The sequence below is a fragment of the Asparagus officinalis genome, chromosome 2 (assembly GCF_001876935.1).
Source record: "Asparagus officinalis chromosome 2, Aspof.V1, whole genome shotgun sequence".
Lineage (NCBI taxonomy): Eukaryota > Viridiplantae > Streptophyta > Magnoliopsida > Asparagales > Asparagaceae > Asparagus > Asparagus officinalis.
The window spans coordinates 9,609,358-9,632,754 of NC_033795.1; the positions used below are offsets into that span (position 1 = coordinate 9,609,358).

General features: G+C 37.0%; 2 protein-coding genes across 2 annotated transcripts in view; one reads left to right on the forward strand and one right to left on the reverse strand.

Moving 5' to 3' along the window:
* On the forward strand, window positions 1,995-8,172 carry LOC109830806 (E3 ubiquitin-protein ligase CHIP). The gene is made up of 9 exons (XM_020398170.1): window positions 1,995-2,108; window positions 3,320-3,430; window positions 5,042-5,109; window positions 5,186-5,249; window positions 5,807-5,878; window positions 6,327-6,460; window positions 6,857-7,010; window positions 7,091-7,201; window positions 7,800-8,172. Exons 1-9 carry the CDS (start codon window positions 1,995-1,997, stop codon window positions 7,923-7,925), a joined length of 954 nt encoding a protein of 317 aa, XP_020253759.1. The 3' UTR covers window positions 7,926-8,172.
* The window catches only part of LOC109830190 (beta-adaptin-like protein B), a 10,200-nt gene continuing 7,826 nt past the window's right edge, over window positions 21,024-23,397 (reverse strand). The window contains exons 10-15 of the mRNA XM_020397374.1: window positions 23,210-23,389; window positions 22,873-22,965; window positions 22,391-22,779; window positions 22,120-22,309; window positions 21,820-22,023; window positions 21,024-21,522 (exon numbers count right to left, since the gene is read on the reverse strand). Of these exons, the coding sequence (XP_020252963.1) occupies window positions 21,226-21,522; window positions 21,820-22,023; window positions 22,120-22,309; window positions 22,391-22,779; window positions 22,873-22,965; window positions 23,210-23,389 (1,353 nt within the window). The 3' untranslated portion in view covers window positions 21,024-21,225. The remainder of the gene's footprint in view (window positions 21,523-21,819; window positions 22,024-22,119; window positions 22,310-22,390; window positions 22,780-22,872; window positions 22,966-23,209; window positions 23,390-23,397) is intronic.

The following is a 23,397-nucleotide window of genomic DNA, read 5'->3' on the forward strand; positions in this document are numbered from 1 at the left end:
GTTATCCTTTTATTTTATTTTATTTTAACTTTTAGGTGGCTCACAGCATCGGTGGGCCGCAGGATGACGGAGTTATTGCATAGTCACCGTCACACGAGTTACTAGTAGAGACTCCACAGTAGAGTTATTTCCATTCGGACATTAGAGTTTTGTATCACATTTTGTAAAGGCTATGAGCTTTAGTTACATTTTTAGTTGTTTCATGTCGAGACACATTTATTTATTTCTGATGTCGGATGTATTCCAGATTGTTTACTAATACATGATTTATTTATGAGATACTCCTTTCTATATCATGTCTGTCGTAATTATTTCCTTTCTTTTACCAGTTTTGTACCTACATTTTACTTTGATTCCACTAGAAGATATTACTGTGATTGATGAAACTTTTTGTTGTACAGTGTGGGTGAATAACAGGTTTGACATCTCTGGGTTCACCTTGGACTGTAGCTATATGTGAAAACAGGGGCGTCACACTAAACTTAACTCCTCCCTCGAACTCCTATCAAATTTTTTTTAAGGGGGAGAGCTAGCAGACTTGCTCTTGCTTGGTTGATCGAGGAGGACAAAATCATGGACACTCTCGCCGACCAGAGAGAAGCCCTCTCAAAAAGATTGCTCCTCTCCAAGGACCCGACATAGGAGAAAATCTTTGCCAGTTGCTGCCTCTTCTCATCATTAAGAAGTCACGGCCTTAGAACATCCTTAGCCACTTCGGGCCAATAGGGACAAGCAAGAACCCCATCGGTCCCGAAGACCCACACAAAGTGCTCCTTCCAATCCCTACTAGGCTCTGGAGCGCCTAACATGAGCTTAACATTCCAATTAAAGCAAAGAGAATAGTGTGTGTCCTCTTTCTTCGATTCGACACCGACCAATTGTCCTACCAGCTGTATGGTCGGCGAGACTCCTACCCGATGGAAAACAACAACAAAGCCCACCAGAACCCCGCTAGCATGGGGGTAAATTGAAAAGGGGAAACCCCCAAAGCAACACAAATATCCCTAATAAAGGGATGGAGCGGAAGCCATAGACCATGCTCAAGATGAGCAAGGTAAAGCGGCGCGCGGTCCCCGCCATGGTGATACACATGTTCACTCATACTCGGGGCCCCCAATGTAAAAGTCCTTGGGATGTCATAAAGAGCGTAATATGGTTTGAGCGTCCCTATCAAGACCCTCGAACGGATGTGCCAGAGAAGAGCAATTCTCTTCTCATTATGACCTACAATGGAAGCTGAGGAGGCCATTGAAAATTTTGCTTTGCAAAGTAAACTCGAGGAATTTCAAAGTAGCACCGAATTTTTTTTTGAGCAAGAACTCTAGAGAATTATTTTTCGCCCCTAACGAGCTATTTATAGAATTCAAAAGACACGTGGAGTTATTTGAACGTTTCCACGTGTCAAGATGAGCAGACGAGATTCAGGTTGAAATCTCAAACGGCTCACTCGAAACTCGAAGCGACGTTCCTATTTACTCCGCCCCTCTTTGCTTAAAAATTAGAACGACACCATTACGCTGACAGCTAGCAGCATCATTATGTCATCATTAGCAGTGACATTTTGTTGGTCTGATAAAGGCCTCTGGAAGCTCGCTAAACGATGTCTACTAGACAAAGTTAGCTGGGACTGATATACCTATCACAGCCAACTAGTTGACTTTGAGGATATCTCTCGGACAACTCGTCTAAGCTACTCAGATCCTAAGTAGCAAGAGCAGTTGATCAGACCGATATAAGACATGGATAAAATTAATCCTTCGAAGGCTGATTTACTCGAGTTTGAGACGTCTCCTCTCTATAGAGGCCGAGTAATCTTGGGTTAATGCTTAAGTCTACCATTCCACATTGAAACCAAGTCATCCGGCAAAAATTCTGAAATTATGCAACGCAAAGAAACAATTTCCAAAGCCAACTTCTCCACTTCGACCTGCACCTCAACACAGTCCTCCTCCTGGAGAACTTCACCTAGTTCCCTCAGCTACGTCTGTCCTGAAATGACTCTTCAGTCTTCATTCAGAGCACCCACGACTGCCCAAAGTGATTCTTTATCATGTTTTCACTCGGACCCAACTAAAGACGTCTCCAAGCGAAAGGGGCCAACTCTTATGGTATTCCCATTCGCCAAAATACAACTCCTCGTGAAACAACAGGCAGGTGTATTTCCACGAACAAAGCCCAAACTAGCTTGGTGGCCTAAGCCCAGTAGAGGTCTCACCTTGGCCGACTCATCAGGTCATTACTCTTTATGACGATTCGAGAGGCGGGATCAGTCGACCCTATTATTGAAATTGACTCGCCTGCAGCCTACTCGACCTTTTATACAAAACTCTATAAGGATGACTCCACAACGTTACTTCTCGGCCAAACTAGAGGATAATATCTGCCTCGGGCTTCTCTCTCTGGCAACGTGTCAGCACCACCACCAACTCTGGTCAGGTCCCATCATGACCCTAACCCCAATAGTCTCCATGACTTGTCACATCGCTTGGGCTTTGCCATGCTGCCAGATTATTCTCCATTCGATGTTGAGACGATCTATCTAATGCTGAAGTGATCTCTCCCTCAGTCGTCAGCCGACAGTTCTAAAGGAGGTGCTGACGCAGCCATCAGTCCATTCCTCGCCATTATTTCTCCATACTCAGCCAGAAATGCCCAATCTATCCTTCTTCCACTTTTAGAACCCTAAGTTCTATTCTCATTCAAGTTCATCAACTAACTTGATCGTTGGAGGTACAACGAGGAACTAATCCCCGCCCTCTCACGAATTTCTACTTGTGCAGATTTATCAGCTCCCCAATTCAAAAACTAGACATAAAGTCGGAGAAGAAGGCGATCCCTCATCAATCTCATCTACTTCATCAAATTGATCCTATACTGGATCCAATTGACTATGTGATCACTAGTACATCAACATCTACCATTTTTACAAATTTTATCCAAACTTAAATATTTGTTAAATTATCACCAAATCTCCCACGTTAATTAGGTTAATTGATATAACTAAAATACTTTTAATTAGGTTAATTGATATTGTTAATTTGTAACATTTTGTCCTTGCAAATACTAATGTTAGAAATGTAATTATTCGTCAACTTTATATAGTTTACAATATTATAGAAATTCCGGGGGTGTGATTAAAAAACATTTTGACAGTTGAGTAAATGTAATAAAAAAAATAAAAAATCAAGAGAAGTTTGAAGGGGGGCAGTTTCTAGCTCCTTCGTCGCTCTCTCTCCCCCAATAATCTCTCGCCCTCATTTTTGTCTCTTTTCATCCTCAAACCTTCAACAAAACAACAAACCCAATTCTCCGGCGAGAGAGCGGCGGCGTGCCGGCGAGCGTCGCCAAGCAAGCGGAGCTCCTGAAGGCCGACGGAAACACGTATTTCAAGAAGGAGCGATTGGGCGCTGCGATTGATGCCTACACCGAGGTTTAAATTGCTATGCCCCCCATTTGTTTAGGGTTTGAAATTTCTATTGGGTTTTGGTTGGATTGGACGATTGAGTGACCTGGGTTGGTTTTGTCCTGTCCTGGGGTCAAATGGGTTCCTTGTTATTGTTTTGATTGTTCCCCCTTTTGCTTAGGGTTAGAAGTTTGTGATTTTGTGTTGGGCATTTTGGCGAACGGTTGGTGGGTTTTGCTTGGATTGGACCGTTTAGGACTTGGGTCAACTTGATTCTTCTTTTGGTCAGATGGGTTTCTTTCCTCTTATTTGTTTTGATTGGATGTTTCAAAATTCTTTTGTATTGTTTGTATTTAATCGTTCCCCCCTCATTTCCATTTCAAATAGGGTTTATGTTTATGTTCTTGATTAGGTCATTGAATCTGCACGCAAGTATCTTTTTTGCTTGGTAGTCTTTTTGGGAATTGAGGTTTGAAAAGTCCCTATTTGCATTAAGTTTCATAAGAAGATAGGGGAGGTGAAGAAAATGAGTGGAGAGAATTTTGTAGTAATATTCGTGTGTTGTATATTGGCTTGTGTATGTATCCTCTTAAATTTATATAGAGAGTAGTATTGTCGTATATCCTATTATTAATGACCTTTCCCTTGTCTATTACTGATGGTCTTTCCGAAAGTTATCTATTTTCATGTCAATTAGTGGAGAAAATTTTGCCTTTTTTTTCAGTAGATGACGAGTCATGCATTTCTGTATGCTTACTCTCCTTTTTGGTTGCTTTATAACAGAAATTGAATCCCTGACTGCTGATAGTGTAGTTGGGCTATTAAATTGCTCTTAATGGTTCTTGTTAGGAGCCAAATCGAACTATCAACTATAGTATGGAGACAAGGGAAAGATCGGTTGTAAAATGCCAGGACCTTATGGCTTTTCAAAGGAGCAAAGTTTCCTGAGGCATTAAGGTGCAATTGAATTGGGGTCACGAGGTGGGTTAAACACTTAAAGAACAACTCTGAACTCTTAATTGTTTTTGGCCTATAAGATATGGCTCAGTGGGTTTAGCCCCTCAGAAGAGAAAGAGGGTTTAGATGACCTGCTTCAGAGTGTAAATCTCTATATGACGGTTTAGATAACTAGTAGAGTATTACAACTCATGTGTCCAATCATTGAAAACGAGATTCATTTCAATGCTTAAAACATACAAACAAATTTTATATTAACACCTCGAATAGTAATTTGATATAAGCATAAAAGTGGAAGGAACTAAGGTTAACATAAAGATGAAACTCACCGTACGTCCTCAATTTCATCAAAATAGGAGGACGGGGGAGTTAATGAGTTACACATCAGTAGATCTTTTATGTTGATTTTGTTCTCTATAATAATTCTCCAGGGTTCAAGCCATACATCACGGATATCCGCTGCAAATTTTGCTGAATTCGATGTCAATTATACATTTACTGCAAATAAACAGTTGCTGACTCTTCTTCCTATATAACAGTTTAAATAATAGCTGTTCAACGCAGGCAATCATTTTTCTTATAGAGCTGTTGTAGCTCATCAGCTATTTGTTTAATAGCTCTAAATGTTCATAGCAGTTCAATTTCTTGATTTTTTTTCTCTCTTTCTTATGATTCTTTTAGGCTATTGCGCTTGTTCCAAATGTGCCTGTGTATTGGACGAATCGAGCACTTTGCTTTCGGAGGCGGAAGTTTGTTCATTGATCCTTTCTTTCTCCCTTTTTCAAGTTTTTGAATTTTCTTAATGATGTCTATTGGACTTTGTAGAGAGTGGACAAGAGTTGAAGAAGATTGCAGAAAAGCTCTTGAACTGGACAGCAGCTCAGTCAAAGTATGTCTCATGGTTTTTCAACTCCATATTTATTGTGTAGTTCAGTTGGTCTATAATCTTTTAGTTATCCATCTGCAGTATTGATTCTTCCAGCTGTCTTTTAGTTTTGTGTAAGTATTTTTCATGCAATTATGCATACTTGGTTGGGTTTTTGAGGATTGTTTGAGTAGAGTTATATTATAAATCTCATGCAAGATATCTGCACTATATGTACTTTGGTCGCATTCACTTTTGAGGATTGATTCTTCTCATCTATCTAAATATTAATTAACCGTGGTAACATCTTTGTCTGCTACTTTTCTATGAACCCTGCCCCTTGTGTCCATGCGCAAGGCTTGGTTGTAGTTGGTTAACGTACTTGTGAGTTGTGAATTTCAAGATATAATTATGTACAGTTTTGAAGTTTCTTATATTGAAGACAGTCGGTTTAGTAATGAAAGATAAAACGTGCCCACACTGCTCATTCAAAGAAAAGAAATGAAAGATGCTTGTGTGATCTATTTAGTTATATAAAAGACCTTTTATCGATCCGAAGGTTCTATCTTTCTTATTGGCAGGCTCACTATATGTTGGGGATTGCATTGCTAGAGCGAGAAGAACATGCTGAGGGAATAAAGGAATTGGAGAAGGTTAGTGATTATGTTCTCACTATAGACATTACTACTCTCTCTCTCTCTCTAATATCACTCTTTTTCTTTTCATCTCTTAATATAATGCTTTCTAAGTTCGTATTATGATGTTTATTACAAGTCAGAAATTTTAGCAGTGAAAAAGAAAACAGATAGCCCAATCTTACTATAAGATCCTTAGTTACTTTTTTGGAGGCAGTGTGTTCTGTAAGGCCATAACTATCAGAAAAAGGTAGATACAGTGCTTTTTCAAGAAAGTGCAGGCTTCCACGTAGATAAAATATTAAGAAGGAAAATGAAAACTACCTGTTTCTATTTTTCTGATTCCTAAAGGACCTCATGGATGCTGGATGAGCAGTTTATTCCAGGCTAACTTTATTCTAGGTTCGTTCTTGCTATTATCAATTTTAGTTTATTAAAAATAGTTTATATAATTTCTTAAACATAGGCTTTCGATCTTGAGAGGAGTGCTAAACGCCCAGGTCATCTTGTCGAGGAGGTGTGGTCAATTCTTGCTAAAGCAAAGTATGAGGAATGGGAACGTGAATCTAGTGAGAGGTCGTGGACATTGCAGAAATTGAAGTAGGTGATTACATTTCTTTTTTTTCTGTGTTGAGTTAATTGCTTTCTGAGATGCATTGTTTCTTTTGTTGAGTTAATTGCAACTATACCCCCTGTACTATGAGGGTGTAGCCACTATACTTTGGATGACATTATTCTGGTTGGTTGGGATGTCATGTGGGAATTGTCTGATGATAAATTACTTTTTATCCTTGGTTAAACCGAAAAAGACTAAACTGCCCTCTAAATGAGAGCCAATAAGCAACTTGTCTGGGGCTTAGACAATGTAAATGCTAATAAAATAGATTAGGGAGATATAAGTTGCTACACCAGCACAAGACAGTGGGTATCTGTAATTAACTCTACTTTGTTGAACTTATTCATCTGAACTTGAACTATTTGGTTCACTTATTTCAGAGATGATTGTGAAAAGGCTTTACTAGAGCACCGCTTTCTCGATGTTTCTGAAGATAAAGATGAAGTCAAAGATGCTGTGAATGATCACTCGAAACAACTTGAGCTCCTGAAGGATGTTTTTAGTAAAGCTGCAGATAATGACACACCAAAAGAGGTTAGGGTACAGTATTTTTCTAAGTGTAAGCATTTATGGCAGCTTGGTGATACAATTTTACTTCTTGGTCGAAATGTCAGGTACCAGACTACTTATGCTGTAAGATTACCCTTGACATATTTCGGGATCCTGTGATCACCCCAAGTGGTGTTACTTATGAAAGGGCTGTGCTTCTTGAGCATCTTCAGAAGGTAAACTCTTCCCATTTCTATGTTACAGTGCCTAGAGTTCTGCTGCAGTTCCTTAGATTAATGTTTTTAGGTTTTTTCAAGTATTTGTCCATTTAATCTTTCATATGTTTCAGATACTGAAATTGCTATTTAGTCCCTCAGTTCATATAAGTTACTCAAAATTAGTACCTCTGTTAGTTTTTCCATTCAATTTCTTAACTCCGGTTGGGTTAGTGTTTAGTCCACCATAGAATGTTACTGTTATACTTATTTCGTTTCCCTCCAAAATTTCCCTCACAAGAGTAGAGAACCATTGGAAAAATGGGTTTGAGGAAGAAGATGGTTCTTGAGGGGAAGAAGAAATAAATTTGGGTTTGGTTTGGGGTTTTAACTGGTTTAGGTTAGAAACAGGGTATGGGTTTGAATATAAACTTAAAAGAAAGGGGTATAGCTGGACCAATACATTCCTCCCAACCCAAATGGCAGCTTTACTATGGAGACTAACTTGGAATAATTTATGCGAGTTGGGGGATTACATAGCATTGTTTTGAGGGAGTAATTTATAAATATCGAATGTTCAACGTTTCTTAGCATTCTCAGGTTTGTGCCGTGGATGCAGGTGGGCAATTTTGATCCGATTACAAGAGAGACCCTCGAAGTGAGCCAATTGGTGCCTAATCTAGCCATCAAGGAGGCAGTTCGGTCGTTCTTGAATGATCATGCCTGGGCCTATAAAATGAACTGAGGGTTGCCCTTTATGTTGGCTTGTTCTTTTCATTTTCATACTTAATTCATACTTTTGTTGTTGGTTGTGTTTCCTTTTTTGTTTTCTCCTTGATGACTTTTTATTTTGAGGGGTTGTTTGTACAGAGAAAATGTTGTTTGTTTGATATATATTGATATATGTGTGTACGGTGTGATCATTCATCTGTAAGGGGAAAATACCTCCGGATGATTGTATATGGTTTCAAAAGGGTTTCTGTTTGCGTCTACTTTAAATTATATGATTGCATTGTTTCTCATGAAAATGTTTTCTTAGTTTATTTTGTATATGTTACGTATCTCGTCAATGCATCATAGACTCAAACTTACTGACCTTTCGACGTAGTAAGAAAGGAATAAGTTGGAGACCATTATGAGAACTGGAGAAGGTAAAATTAAGTACCGTGATGCATTACATTAACAACTGATTAATGCTTTTCTAGTGTTTTCCCTTCTCTTAGGTGGTGTGTGTTTCACTCATTTTGTGGAAAATGAATAGGATTTGGAGCTGACAGTGACAAATCGTAATTTGTGGATTCTTTATCAATCATAATCTTGAGTTTGGCTCAAATTTTTTTTATAGATTTCAAAATCGATAAAGATGCAATAGAATGAGTTTTTTTATGGAAACCCAAATCCAAGCTTTTTGAGAAGATTAGGGTTGAAAAGCGGACATCGGCCATTTTGGGATTCCATCTCTTCGCGAACCTTAGATTTGAAATCAGCAACTCCCCCTATTCTTCTCCCGCCTCTTCTCTTCGCGCCTCCTCTCCCGCTGTTCTTCGATTTCCTTTTCGAAGACAAGACGTAGCCATTGTTGTCAGGTTTTGGACTAATCGAACTTGACATTCGGTTCGCGGGGTCGATTTCTGTTGGTGGGTTCGGTGGGTTTTGTTGGCTTCGGCTTCTCCCGCGAATCTTTGTCCCACCTCATCTTTTCGATTTCTTTTTAGAAGATGAGGCTCGACGCTAATTTGTCGGTGATTCCTGTCGGTGGGGTTTGTGGGTTTGTTCCGTTCGGTGGGTTTGTTGGCTTTGGTGGGGTTGCTGCATTGATTTCTGAATTATCCCATTGGCAACTGCAAGTATAAAACTTTTTGCCCTTTTCCTGTGATCGTTTCATTGTGCTTGATCTAAAGAAATGAACATGGGTAGTAGAAAGCGCTAGTTTTGACAATTTATTACATGTCTAATCTCTCGTGAAACAAGGGTTTTGTTACATTGTTGATTACTGATTTTCGGTCCTCTGGATTTTTTGTTATTGCATTCCTTCAAACGACTAAACCATGAACTGAAAACCTTAATTTTATTTGGTTGATCAGCGTGCATGCTTAGGGTGCAAAATATGAAATAGTTGTTTCATTACTTGATATAGATTTGACGATAGGTATAGATATATGGTTTTAAGATTTCAACATTTTTATTAGTTATTTAATTATTTTTAATCTTCAAACATTATTACTATTAAGTTGTAAATATATGCTACTTTTACAATGGATATAGATGGATAATGTAGATGAAGAACAATTGAAGAGGATGTGTGCTAATACAGATGTTTTTGCTATGGTCACGATAATAACTTGTATTCTGAGAATGCATACTAAGCACAAAGACTATATCATCTTGTACGAAGGAAGAAAAAAATCAAAAAAAATTATTGCAGAGAAGCTCACTTCAAACGTGTATTGAAAGGCTATAGTGATAGTTGTCGATCTTATATTAGAATGAGACCGAGTGCCTTTTTTAAACTTGCTGAAGTAATGAAAGCAAACGGTTTTATTAAAGGATACCAGACATGTTCAAGTCGAAGAACAACTCGCTATGTTCCTAAGTATAGTGAATCATAAAACTAAAAATAGAATAATAAGGACCGAGTTCATAAGATCGGGAGAAACAGTTAGTAGGTATTTTAATAAAGTTCTACAAACAATGAATGTGTTACGTGATCGCTACATGAAGCAAGCTCCAAATGAAGTTACTATGGAGATTGCAAACAACCCAAATTATTTTCCTTACTTTAAGGTAAAAATAATACATACATCTCAACATCTGTTTTAAATAAATAGGTATTTTATTGAATATTGTATAACTTATATATTTTTATAAGATTACATTGGTTTGATAGATGGCACACACGTTGACGTAGTGTTACCCAGTAACCTAGTTGCACGTTTTAGAGGGCGAAAAGGTGTGACACAAAACGTCCTAGCAGCTTGCACCCCCAATAAACTATTCACCAATGTCCTAGTTGGGTGGGAGGGAGTAGCAAATGACTATAGGATATTACAAGACGCTTTGTCGAGACCACAGCTTTACGGGATTCGAGTTTATGATGGTATTAATTCTCACTTATTCACATTTTTAATAAAAAATTAAATACCTTTCAATAGTTGAGATCTTAAGATACTGTTCTATTTAATGTAGGTAAATATTACCTATGTGACGCTGGATACACCACAATGTCAAGCTTCATATCTCCATATCGCGGTGTACGATATCATTTAAAAGAGCACACTGGTAGGACACCAAAGAATAGAAAAGAGTTATTCAATTTAAGCCATTCATCTTTAAGATCAAAAATTGAATGCACATTTGGTATATTGAAGAACCGGTTTAAAATTCTATCGGCGAAGCCAAATTATCAATTTCCCACTCAAGTGGACATTGTACTAGCGTGTACAGTGTTGCACAATTTTATTGCCTTAGAAGATCCAGATGATGATATTTTAAATAAAACTGTAGAAATTGATGAAGATAATGGGGAAGTGACAAATAAAGACGATTCAAGTGTGGTGGATTATACTCAAACTAGGACACAGAGAGAGGATCGAGATGCAAGAAATGAATGGAAGGAGCTACGAGATCAAATTGCTTGGGTGATGTGGGTGGGTTATTGTGCAAAGTATAATGGTGGTAACACAATTTGGAGAGTGGATTAACTTGACGTGTTGGTTGTTCTATCTCGATGTAATAACTTGTCTTATGTTTCTTACTGTTCGCAACTACCCATTTTAATGTTTCTTAGCTTGTACTAAACATTATTACTATTATCATCTACTCTCTTTTCATGTTGTCTGAGAAATGTAGGTTTCATATATTCCTTTTCTTACTTGTTTGATAAATGCATGCATATCATATATTGATTTAGATTCCATTAATAATAATATGTCTATGTTTACAATATATATTAGGTATGGCTAACAATCAGGCAGATAAACAGACCGTGCCTTCTCATTCCAATGCAATTCCAAATCCTACAGCTAGCATTAACATGAACTTCATGCATGTTCAACCACAACCTTTTAGTTCATCCCCTCATACATTCTCACCATTCCCACTATACGATAAAAATTATGGTGGAATGACACAGCAGCCAATGTCATACGTAAGCATGTTAAGAAGTCCACAAGGTTTGCTACTTTCCACAGTCAGTTCTCAAAATAGTGGACCTAATCAATTCTCACCAAATACTGGTGATTCAGTTGATGGTGAGGAGCACACTTCCCTAATGAAAAAAGGGAAATTTTAGCTCATAAAAAACCTAACCTAGGGGCAAGGTTGAACTTAAGAGGTGTGGCTAATAAGTTTTGGCTTCCAGAGCATGATGATGTGCTCATTCCTTATCTTACAGAATTAGCATTAGATGGACTAAAGCCAAACAAGAACTTCAAGATAGAAGCTTATAAAATGGTAGCCACAAAAATCAACATGCAATTCAGGACTGATTTCACTCATCTACATGTCATTAACCACTTGAAATGCTTGAGAAACAAATTCAATAACATGAAGGCTTGCCTTGATATAAGTGGAGCTGGATGGGATGAAACAAGTTAAATGATTACAATAGTGGTCGTAGGATATGGATCTCATGACGTGGCACACTACGCTTCTCGTAATCAGGGATGGGGTAGGATTGGCTCGTAGCATTTTTAAAAGCTTCAACCGTCATAAACCAGTCGTAGAATTGGTAAACATCCCTCTTCATAAACATAATGGTTGCACATGCATGTTTGCAAGGGATACGAGTTACATCCCACGCACGGGACGTGCATGTTTTACGGTCAAGATCCACTTGAAAAGTTTTATGGGATTGTACCTCAAATAATCCTCTATGGGATTGACGCACATCCAATGGACACCTATTTTCCATGTTCTCTTTAAGGACAAGCTTAGCTTTGGGACAAAAAAATTAATTCCAATTTTCAGCCATGACTCGTCGCTTATTCATGTGAATCATAATTTGTTTACGTATGTGATCTACCAGTTGTAGTATCTGCAGAAGTCTAGCCTCATGTATCTACTTGTTGAATGACTCTGTAACATTTGATTTGTAACGTGACCATATCTGAAACATAACAAGGAATTCATCACAATTAATAGGAAGTTCTACCGCCGTAGCATTCACGTCTAATTTCATTAGGAAAACGACAATTGAAATAAGAAATGAACTAGCTTATGTTAAATGACTTATAATTTACCCAATTCCAGGGAAAAACGTGTTTGCCTAGTTCTCTAGAGCGTAGTTCATGACAATATTATATGCCCGTTCGTCAATCAGTTTAATATCATCCATATAATCATTCCATTCTACTTTAGTATATTTGTAACAAGCTGATTGCAACAGATTCCCTAAAATCTGAGTATCCTTTGCCTTTAGTCCCAAATATTTCAATTTTTTCCTGAAATTCTCAACTAGATGTAGAACACATCTAGAGTGTATAGCATCTGGAAAAAATTCTCTAACTGTTTCTCTAATTACCTTATACGCATCTGATATTATAACTAGCTTATGTGGAGGGTTGTATGGATCTGACCTTTCATAGAGAATAGACCACAAACCTATAAAGAGTTGCATTTAACATATAAGAAGTTAGAGTTAACAAGCAACATGTTGCAGTTAACATATAATTCATTAGACTTAGCTTGCAACTAAATAGACTTAACATCATAATTATAACATAACAACATAAATAAGTATAAAGATAGCCTTTCAGAGAGCATTGAACACAAACCTTGTAAGAACCACTTCTAGTTAATATTATTTTCTTGATCGCGTATGCAATAGGCTAATGGAAATATCCCCTGATTTTCATCGTATGCTACAGCGCTGAGGAGTAAACCTTTGAATCGATCTTTCAGAAAGGTCCCATCCAAAAATATAAGTGGCCGACATCCATGTAAAAACCATTTATGCAGGCGGCATAGCAAATGAATAGCCTAGTAAACATACCCTCATGTTGTTAAACATGAATGTAGCTACCTAGGTTTGTCTTCTTAACATTTTCTACATACCTAAAAATTTGAAGATTAAGTGTTAGGATTAACAAGAACCAAATTAGCCTAAACAGTATACCGTAAATGAAATTAGTTTGTATATAGTAGATATTATCTTTTACTATCGTAATTGATCATAGGACTCATATGCATCACTATATAATTGCTCTTGTGCTCTTTTTTTACCCCACCATATCTTACTATAATCGACCCTAAGCATATACGTACTTAGAAACTCCTTTTGTACGTCAATAGGGCGTATATCTGGTCGGACCTTTAACATGGGTTGTAATTGGGTCGCAATGAATTGTCGGGAGGCCCTAGATTGATCTACATTATTGTCATGCTGCCCACAAGTGTGATTGTTCACGAACCTTTTGATTTCAAGTCTATTTTTATTTTTAGGTGGAGAGGCAAATAACATCTACGGACAACTTTTGGCTTCCTTAAACCGACAATAAACTAGAATACGCTTCAGTTCATTCTTTCCAAACAAGCACTTGATTTTTTTGCCATAGAATAGTATAGTAAAGCCAATCTTAATTTTTTCGCACTTTCAAATCGTTGTCCCTTATCGGTTAAAGCAGTGTACCACCAAACAGGAATCCTCTCTGATTTGCTAATCATGTCATCAATCATCAAAACATTATCTCCGGAAGGATTGTTATTAGGAATCCTATCTCAGACACAGGTCCTATCTAAAACACGTGTGGACGTCAACAATGGTGGACCACAATCTATACTTTTTGAGCTCAAACTGCTGGAATCGCTGCAAATATTCAGAAAATAAACAAATAATCATAAAGTAAACAAATAATAACATAAACAAATAACACCAACTAGAAAAAAAACAAATACAAAAATTGTTTGTGTTAGAACTAGCATGAAATCTATTAGGATTAACACGAACTCAATTAGAACTAACACGGACTGTAAATTAGAACTAACATGAAATCCATTAGAACTAACATGAACTCAATTAGAACTAATACGAACTGCAAATTAGACCTAACATGGGACTAGAACTAGAATTAACACGAAATCCATTAGAACTAACACGGTCTCAACTAGAACTAGCACGAATCGAATTAGACTCACACGATCTCAACTAGAAGTAATAATGAACTGCTTTTAGAACTAACACGAAATCCATTAGAACTAACACAAACTGCATATTTAACCTAACATGGAACTGGAACTAGAACTAACATGAATCCCATTAGAACTAACACGAAATCCATTAGAACTAACACGAACTCAACTAGAACTAGCACGGATTGTATTAGAACTAACACAAACTGCATATTTGACCTAACATGGAACTGGAACTAGAACTAACATGAAATCTATTAGAACTAATACGAACTCAACTAGAACTAGCACGAATCGAATGAGAACTAACACGAACTGCATATATGACCTAACATGGAATTGGAACTAGAACTAACATGAAATAGAGTAGAACTAACATGAAATCTATTAGAACTAATATGAAATCGATTAGAACTAACATGAACTCTAATTAGAACTAACATGAACTCCAATTACACCTAACATAGAACTAACATGGAACTAACATGAACTAACATGAAATTAGACCTAACATGTAATTTGAACAAACAAAAACTGTTCATTTTAGAACTAACATGAACTGAATTTAGAACTAACACGAACTGTTTCTAGACTTAACATGAACTCCAATGGGACCTAACATGAACTTATTTTACACTTAACGTCATAAATATTGATCTTAGCATCAAAAAAAAATCCAATAACTTACTGATCTTGTCGAACTTGCTCGTTGTTATGGATATTTAAAGAATCTTCTATTTCTTGAAAAGCTTCAGGTGAATCTCTTATAATCCAATATTGTGGCAATGCTCCACCATAGACGACAGTTCATCTTTGTTCTCAATAAAAAATTTGAAGCTTCCGTTTGTTTCATATTTGTATGACAAAGTTAATAAATCATATAGAAGACCTAACCTCTCTGACACATCAAATTTGAGATCCATCATGGTGGTTGAAGAGTTAATCTTCAAGAATACTGGTTTATCACCCGAAGAGACATGCAGATTATAGCATTCTCAACCATTATGAAGGAAAGGTAAAAGTAATGGATCAAATTTTAGGATAAAGAGGAGTAATAGAAAGAGTAATGGAGAGAAATTTGGGCTGAGGAAGAGTAATGGACAACTAACTAGTTATTGCTCATGATAGAGTAAAAAGAGGGGTAATGGGACGTGACTTTCCATGCTTTTGGGGGCTGCGTCTGGGGAAGAAGGAAAAGGGCAATTTCAGGGTTTTTTTTTTCAAAATACAATCTCTTTTTTGTATACTGCTGACGTGGAGGGGCCTTGACACATTAAACGGTACTTTTTAGGGCTGATCTACATGGGGGAAATAAGTGGGGGTCTGGTCACATGTAGTTACTACTTTTGGGGCCTCGACAAAATTTTCCCTAATTTCAAATCTTATACAATTTTAGATTTGTCTTATGAATTTGCACATGTGCTAATTTATCTCCAGTGTTCTTTGTTTGATACCCATCTCGTTTTGGATCCAGGAAGTTGAGTCAAGTAAGAATAGAATGAAATGATAAATGAAATAGAGTAAGTGTGGAAATGGAATGCTTATTTTTATTCTCATGTTTGAATGCGATTGGAGAATGAAATAAGAATGATAATTTTCTCTTGATATGAATAATTAGTAAGTAGTCTATGCATACTTGGAAATTATTTTAATTTTTTATTCTCATTAAAGTGGGAACGTACATTCCCTAACATCTCATAGTGAATGCTCATTTGAAGGGAGGACAAGCATTCTAGCTTCTAACTTCTAAAATGAAGTTGTGTTTGATGTGCATGATTGTGAAGTGGGAATGAACGTTCCGTCCCCAGCCACTCTCACATGCCCAACTAGACTTAGAGTTCATTAGATTTAGAGGTACCAACGATTGAAAAACAAAACAGCTAATCAATAGATTATGCCGAAATAGGAAGACTCTTGATTAGCTAATTTCAAAGACAAATAATATCCCTTCGTCGTCATAATTTCAACCAATTCCTTAGAATTTATTATACCAGGTGGGAGAATACTTGGAAGTTATTATTCACAGATGGCTAGGTGTTATGAATCTATTTATGGATGTTCATAAACTCATGAATTTACTTCTCCTCATTTGACTTTTAGAGTCCTCATTTGACTTTTAGAGTTAAAGTCTTATAACTGATATATGTATATATAGTTGTAATGCATGAAGCAAAATAATAAGTGAAAAAGAAAACTTCTCTAGCTCTTTAAATTTTTTAATCTCAAGGAATAAATCGTTAGTTATACAAAGTATTTCACAATACATTATTAGCATGATAGTACTTTTATGAGCTTTATCATCTTGTTGAAGGTATATTTTCTTTACTATGCTTTATATGTACATACACACATATATTTACACAATGAACTTTATCATACTAACTTCCTCTTATTATGTGTTGTGATTTTAATTTATGTATATATGGTTTTTTTAGAGATAATCTATTATGTACATGTTTAAATATTGTTTATCCTAATTCATAATTAGTCCATATTTTATCATTTGTATCTTTAATTTGAATTTGATCATTATTTTCCGCATATTCTATTTTGATGTAGAAAGCATGACATATACATGTATGGATTGGAAAATCTTTAAGAATTTGTATCTTAGAAAATAGTATATGTTCAGTTTTACTCATAATATTTATTGTTTATGCTTGTATTAATATATTCTATTACCATCATTATGTTTTAATGCATTAATACTATGTGTTTTGTTAGACCTTGTTTTAGCGAGGATATTTATTTTCACAATCAGAAGAATTCAATTTGAATTCCACCTTTTTCCGTCGGGAATTTTTAACAATTGTAAGTATGTTTTTCATATTGATTTGGACTTCTGAAGAAGTAAGATATGCTTGTTTAATTAAATGATTATTGTTTTCTTCTAAGAAATAAGTATTATAGTTTACTAATAATATTTATAACTTGATTTAAGTCAAGGAAGAAAGTGGCCCCCTTCATCAATTTCCTCTACTTCATTCCAGCTTGGATTGAACTGATTGTGTGATCTTAGCCATCAACACCTATGAACTGGTTTTAGCTTCACTACCAGATAGGGGTGTGCAACGGTCGGTTCGGTTCGGTTTTTACCAAAATTTGAACAACCGAACCGAACCGCCTATAATTCAAAACCGAACCAAATGGTTGCAAGTCGGTTCGGTGCGGTTCGGTTCGGTTCTAACTTCATCAAACTTCTTATCAAACAACAAATTGTGTTAAAGAAAAAAAATATCAACAAAGTAGAAGATTATGAAGCATTAAACACTGATATAATGATATTGTTTTCAACCCATAATAATCCAGAAAATGAGTTTAGAGTTTGAGTTTTTGACTCTTTGGTGATGGTCGGGTAGGGTTTGAGATCAGAATGGGTAGTATTACACTATATTCGGTCGGTTCGGGTCGGTTCGGGTTAAAAAGTTTTCAAACCGACTCGAACCGCCCTACTCATAAAACCGATTTTTTCGGATCGGTTCGGGTCGGTTCGGTCGGTTTTTTCGGTTTGGACCGAACCATGCTCAGCCATACTACCAGATATTTGTAGAGAATGCGAAGATATATGGCATGCTCGAGTACCGATTATATGTTTTGAGATTGTTAAAATGCACGTGCCTGACCGTATGCTCTGATAATTTGGATTAAAACAACATATTCCATATCATGTAGAAAGAATAGAGCGAAATCCCCGAAAAGGAGCACATCATGCAAATTGGGAAATAATTCGTCATGCTTACATTGAGAATTGAGAGTTGAGGGAGGATGCTATACTGATGGAGAGGGCTAACGCACCTGACCTAGATGTGTACTTACGGTGGTATTGGGGGATTACTCACTGATGGATATTTCAGAAGAACAAAGCACATAAGGAGTACATACCGAGATGTCCAGTTGAGAGAGAGTTGATAAGTATATAGGCAAAATACACAATTATTTTGTGATTATTATTTTATTATCATCCACTTGCTAATAATCTTCTTTTGCTTTTTATCTTATAGGTACAATAACTCGATGAGGTTGCTTCTATTGCACATGATGCATTGAGAACAACTACCGAGCCAGGGGCGAGGAACGCATTCCTTTGCATCATAGGAAAGATTCAGTCCGCTCTTAGGAGGACACGTAATGTGAAACGTGATGGATGTGAGGAACGATTCATACGGTACGAGCGTCGATGGGTCCGAAGACACACGAGAGTAGGCTTAAGTCATGCACATGGTGAAACTGGAGGCTCACAGCAAGCTCAAGCCGGATGTTCACAGCATGTTCAAGTCGACGAGGATGTCATGCGCTCACAAGTTCACATACAACCGGACGTTGAGATCATATGGACTCATGTTGAAGGTGAACGGGGAAGGGGGAGAGGAAGAAGAGGGAGAGGGAGAGGGAGAGCGAGAGGGAGTTCTAAATATTTGTTAAATTTCGATATACTTCATACGATGTTTATGTTTGAAATGCTATGATGTAGTTCTAAATATTTGTTAAATTTCGATATACTTCATACGATGTTTATGTTTGAAATGCTATGATGTTTATGTTTGAAATGTGTTAAATTTCGATATACTTCATACGATGTTTATGTTTGAAATGCTATGATGTTTATGTTTGAAATGTTATTGTGACTTGATTATGTTCGATTTTTAGTAAGTGAATTGAATGTTACGTTTTTATTAAAGATATGTTATATATGCAATAATTATTTGTGTTTGAAATTGATTATGGATTGATAAATATGTACCAATAGATGGTGTTAAACTTGTGGATTGATATGTGTTAGTAGGAGATGAGATTTTCCAGCAAAGTGCGGGCTGGAGGGTCTCTGTCAAATGGCTGGGGTTCCCAACCCCGACCATTTTTTGTGTGGGCTGCCAACTCTCTGCTAAATGGTCAGGGTTGGGAACCCCGACCATGGCGTTTAGAAATGGTCGGGGTTCCCAACCCCGACCATTTTGTGCAATATTTACTCTCAACTAATCGCGAGAGAGCTGGGCGGATGTCCTAATTAGTCGGGGTTAGCAACCCCGACTGTGGCAAGAAAATTGGTCGATTTTGATAAAAAAGTTTGGAGTTGGTCGATTTTTGGGATTAAAAGTTTGAATGGGTTTATTTTAAAAATTATATATATATATATATATATATATATATATATAATATATATATATATATACTATATATTATATACTATATATATATATATATATATATATATATATAGTATATATATATATATATATATATATATATATATTATATATGATATATATAATATGACGTAAAAACTTGTGTCAACTTAAGTGGACGTCCACTAAGTTGTCTTTAGCCATTGAGCTTACTTGATTGAGCTACTTTTGTGGATGATCGCTCCGTTGAACTTGCATCTACATGATTCTAAAACACCAACACACAAATTTCGGGTTGAACTCTGTCATGGTTTGACCCTTCATCCACTTCGTATCAATTTTTTAACGGTTTTCAAATGGAACTAGAACTTTTTACATGCTCGACAGCAGGGTCAACCACGACTGGGTTCACCCAAATTTTTGGATTGTGTTGGGCGTTTTAGAATATGTAGATCAAGGTTCAACGGAGCGTCATCATCCATAAAGTAGCTCAATCAAGTAAGCATCAAAATGGCCTAAGAAAGCTTAGTGGACGTCCACTTAAGTTGACACAAGTTTACCTCTATATATATATATATATATATATATATATATATATATATATATATATATATATTTTCTCTTGTGAATTTTTTGAGTTGATAAAAATAAATATCAGTGGTTTAGACCTTCCGTTAAAAAAGTTAACCCGTTAGCGACAATTTTCCATATTCTACAGTATTGAAAGGTCATGGTAGTTTTTCTGATATAAAGGGTATACGTTAGATCGAGCAAAACCCCCAAAGTTCACGCAGATTTGTGAGACTTATCCTTGGAAATAACTACGATGAAGCTAGCTGTTGACAGAAATCTACAAGAGGCTGTTAACTAAGGTTCTGAAAACCAACTTTTTGCCCATTCGTGGGCAAGTCGCATACTTTTGCCCAGTGCTTTTGAATATGAGACTAACCTGGCTAATTCGTCGTACAATATTAAGCACAAGTAACATGAACATTTAGTCAAATGACAGTAATGGGTAACAAAAACTCACCAAATTCATGACAGTTTTCTGAAAAGTAAAACCAAGCACTTAAAATTTATTCAAATAGAATGCTTACCTTCCATGCCTTGATCCCTCCTTTAGCACTCTTAGCAGCAGCAGCCCTTTCACAAGCTCCTTCATTCTTGAAACAGCCTTCCTCCTCTTCTGCACTTCTTTCTCCACTTCCCTTGCCAACATCACCACTCGTCGTCGATCCAAGCGTCGCCACATCACATATGGATGACAATGGAACCAAACATAACCAAAGAGGGGCATACCTTGATGAAGCTGGGAGGAAATTGCTCGCTCGTTAACTACAGCCACAGATCTTCCTCTGCTTGCGACCAAGGATATCTTTCCAGGGTGAAAAAGAACAGATTAACTAATAAAAAAAATTATCGAATTTAGAAGCATTAAACGATTCATAATTTCACCATAACCAGATTAAGGGAATCATAAGAACGTCACAGTCACTATTTTACAATGTGCAGTCTGCAGATTTCTTTAAAAGAAAAACCAGATTGCAGCCAAGTATCCTGTTCCACGGTCTTCAACACGAAAGGCAGTAGGAGGTTTTGAACCCTTCCACATCTAAATATTAAACTTATTGACAAGAATCATGACAATATCTATATTCAGGATATAAAGTCGAAGTACTAGTCTACAATAAAACAAGAAATAAAAACAAAAATTACAAACCATGATTCACTCAATGATGAAAAAAAAAAGTCATTCAACAATCTTACACAAGCTGCAAGAATTAGCTATAACATTTACTTTAGAAGTGACTCCATTGCTTCAAAGAAGAGGGGTGCCAACTCAGGGCTCGGTGTCTTCACTGCACATTTCACACCTGGAACGCCAATAGCAGCTGTGAGCTCTATCAGGAAGGGAACAGCCTTAGGACCCTTGCAAGTTAGGTACAAAACTTCTTTATTTGCATTCCTTCGCTTTGCCACAAAGAATACATTTGATGCGGCCAAATTTTCGATGGTTGAATCTATGCTTTGGATGATGGCGCTTGTGAGGTCCTTTGCAATCTCATTTGTATCGGGAATAGACTTCCATGTCTGCAGGCATACCAAAGAGGAAGATTTCAGAAGAAAAAAACCAGTTGCTTGTTTTGAAATGCAAAGGACAATAAGTAAGATGCTCTTTCCAATACTAATGTGCAAATATTATGCTTTCATTATGGCTATCTTGCTTAACAACATAAATAAAAAAATGATATTAGAAAAGAAATGGTGACGTTAATCTAGCTGCTACAACATGATTGGGACTACTTTGCTTTTATAAGAAAAAAGATCATTTTGGATCACAGAAAATTTTCACTCAGGAAATATACCAGCTAGAATCAGATTACTTACCTCCAGAAAGCTTGTGCGTTCCATTCTACCATCCTCCGAGAAGAACACGTGCAATGAAAACTTGTCATTGAAATACCACACTGGCTGCTGATTATTTTTTACTGCAACCTGCAGAAGAGTGCCCGGGGGTCCCTGTGATAGATTTTGATACATGACCATTGGCAGAAGAGTTCTAGCAGCCCCTCCAGGTGGCACCTGAGCAACCTAATGAACCCAAAAAAAAAGACAAAGCAGAAGGTCGGTATAAATGCAGCAAAAAAGTACTATTTCACCATTACAGTTATAAGAATTGCACATCACCTGTAGAGGTCCAGCAGACGCAAGACCAAATGTATTCTTGTTGAATTGTATCATAAACCCATCTAGTGCAGTTTGTGAATTGTTCTCAAACATTAAGCCGTAGAAGATTTGCCCATCCCGCCGGAGAAGCTGTCCGCTAATCTGTAGGCCTTGGCCAGTTGATGCTGGCAGTAAAACAGGTAAAGGAGGCCTGTACAGATAAATGAACAATCCATATTGTGAATTGTGGGGAAGAACTTGACCAAATCATGAAGAAATTAAGGTAACTTACCCTGAAGTAGTTGACGGCTGATCGACAGGGACGAGTGCGTTGTCCATGCCCATCAAATCACCGAGTAAGTCTGGTACCGGAGCAGCTGGTGCAGGGGGTGCTGGAGCTGGTGCTGGCTGCTTTGGAGCAGCATGTGAAGCTGTATGTGCATTATTGATTCCATGAGAAGGTGATTCAGAATATGCTGTTTCACCCCCCTCAGGATAGTCATCCTCATCTGATCTAGAAGTAGCTGATTTTACACGGCTGACAAATGCTTCTGGAGGCTTGTGATAAACAGAAGACAGGGTTGCAATATTTGCAAGAAGCTCATCAAGTAGGGAGGGATCAAGGTTGTTTGAATCATCGCTAATTACTGGCTTCTCGGCAAGAACAACATCTTTAGCAGCCTGAGGCAAAGGACCAAAAATGGTTAAAGTAAATAATATGATAATCTAAACCTCATATGTTTATAGTTAGTCTATAGATTCTGAACTACACACCTCAGGATCAGTAGAAAGAAGACGCCAGTATATGTATGCACGGTCACGTAAATCAGGATTGTCTGTCTCCACAGTGGCATTGTTTAAAACAACCTGTGCAGAGATTGAAAACAATAAAATGGGAAATAGCTAAACAAAGTACTTTGAGGATCTGCTTTGTATTAAGAGAATAAAGTGCTAATTTAATCAAGAAATACAGAGAATATGGAAATTGCAAAGACAGATGCAATCTTCAACAAGAGGAGATATCCATGCAAAATGGCGCTAAATGTACATTTATCAGTGTGAAATGAACAAATTTAATAACTAGGAAACAGGGATAGTAATCTTAAGAGACCTGAATCATCTGTTGTGGACCTTCAGTTGGCTTTTTAAGAAATAATTTGACTGTTGCAGTGAGTAACTGCAACTGTACAAGTGCAGGCTCTTCAGGAAAGCTCTCCAGGAAGCTCTCGAGAAGCTCATCAGCATTGTCAATTCTTTCTGCATATTCGCCGATAATCCAGATCATTGATGCCTGAAAAC

Bases quoted from the DNA above. Each gene is read 5' to 3' on its own strand.
- LOC109830806 (XM_020398170.1), top strand. From the start codon at position 1,995: ATGACTCTTCAGTCTTCATTCAGAGCACCCACGACTGCCCAAAGTGAT. The intron at 7,011-7,090 runs GTTAGGGTACAG...TCGAAATGTCAG, and splicing joins ATAATGACACACCAAAAGAG to GTACCAGACTACTTATGCTG. The intron at 7,202-7,799 runs GTAAACTCTTCC...CCGTGGATGCAG, and splicing joins TTCTTGAGCATCTTCAGAAG to GTGGGCAATTTTGATCCGAT.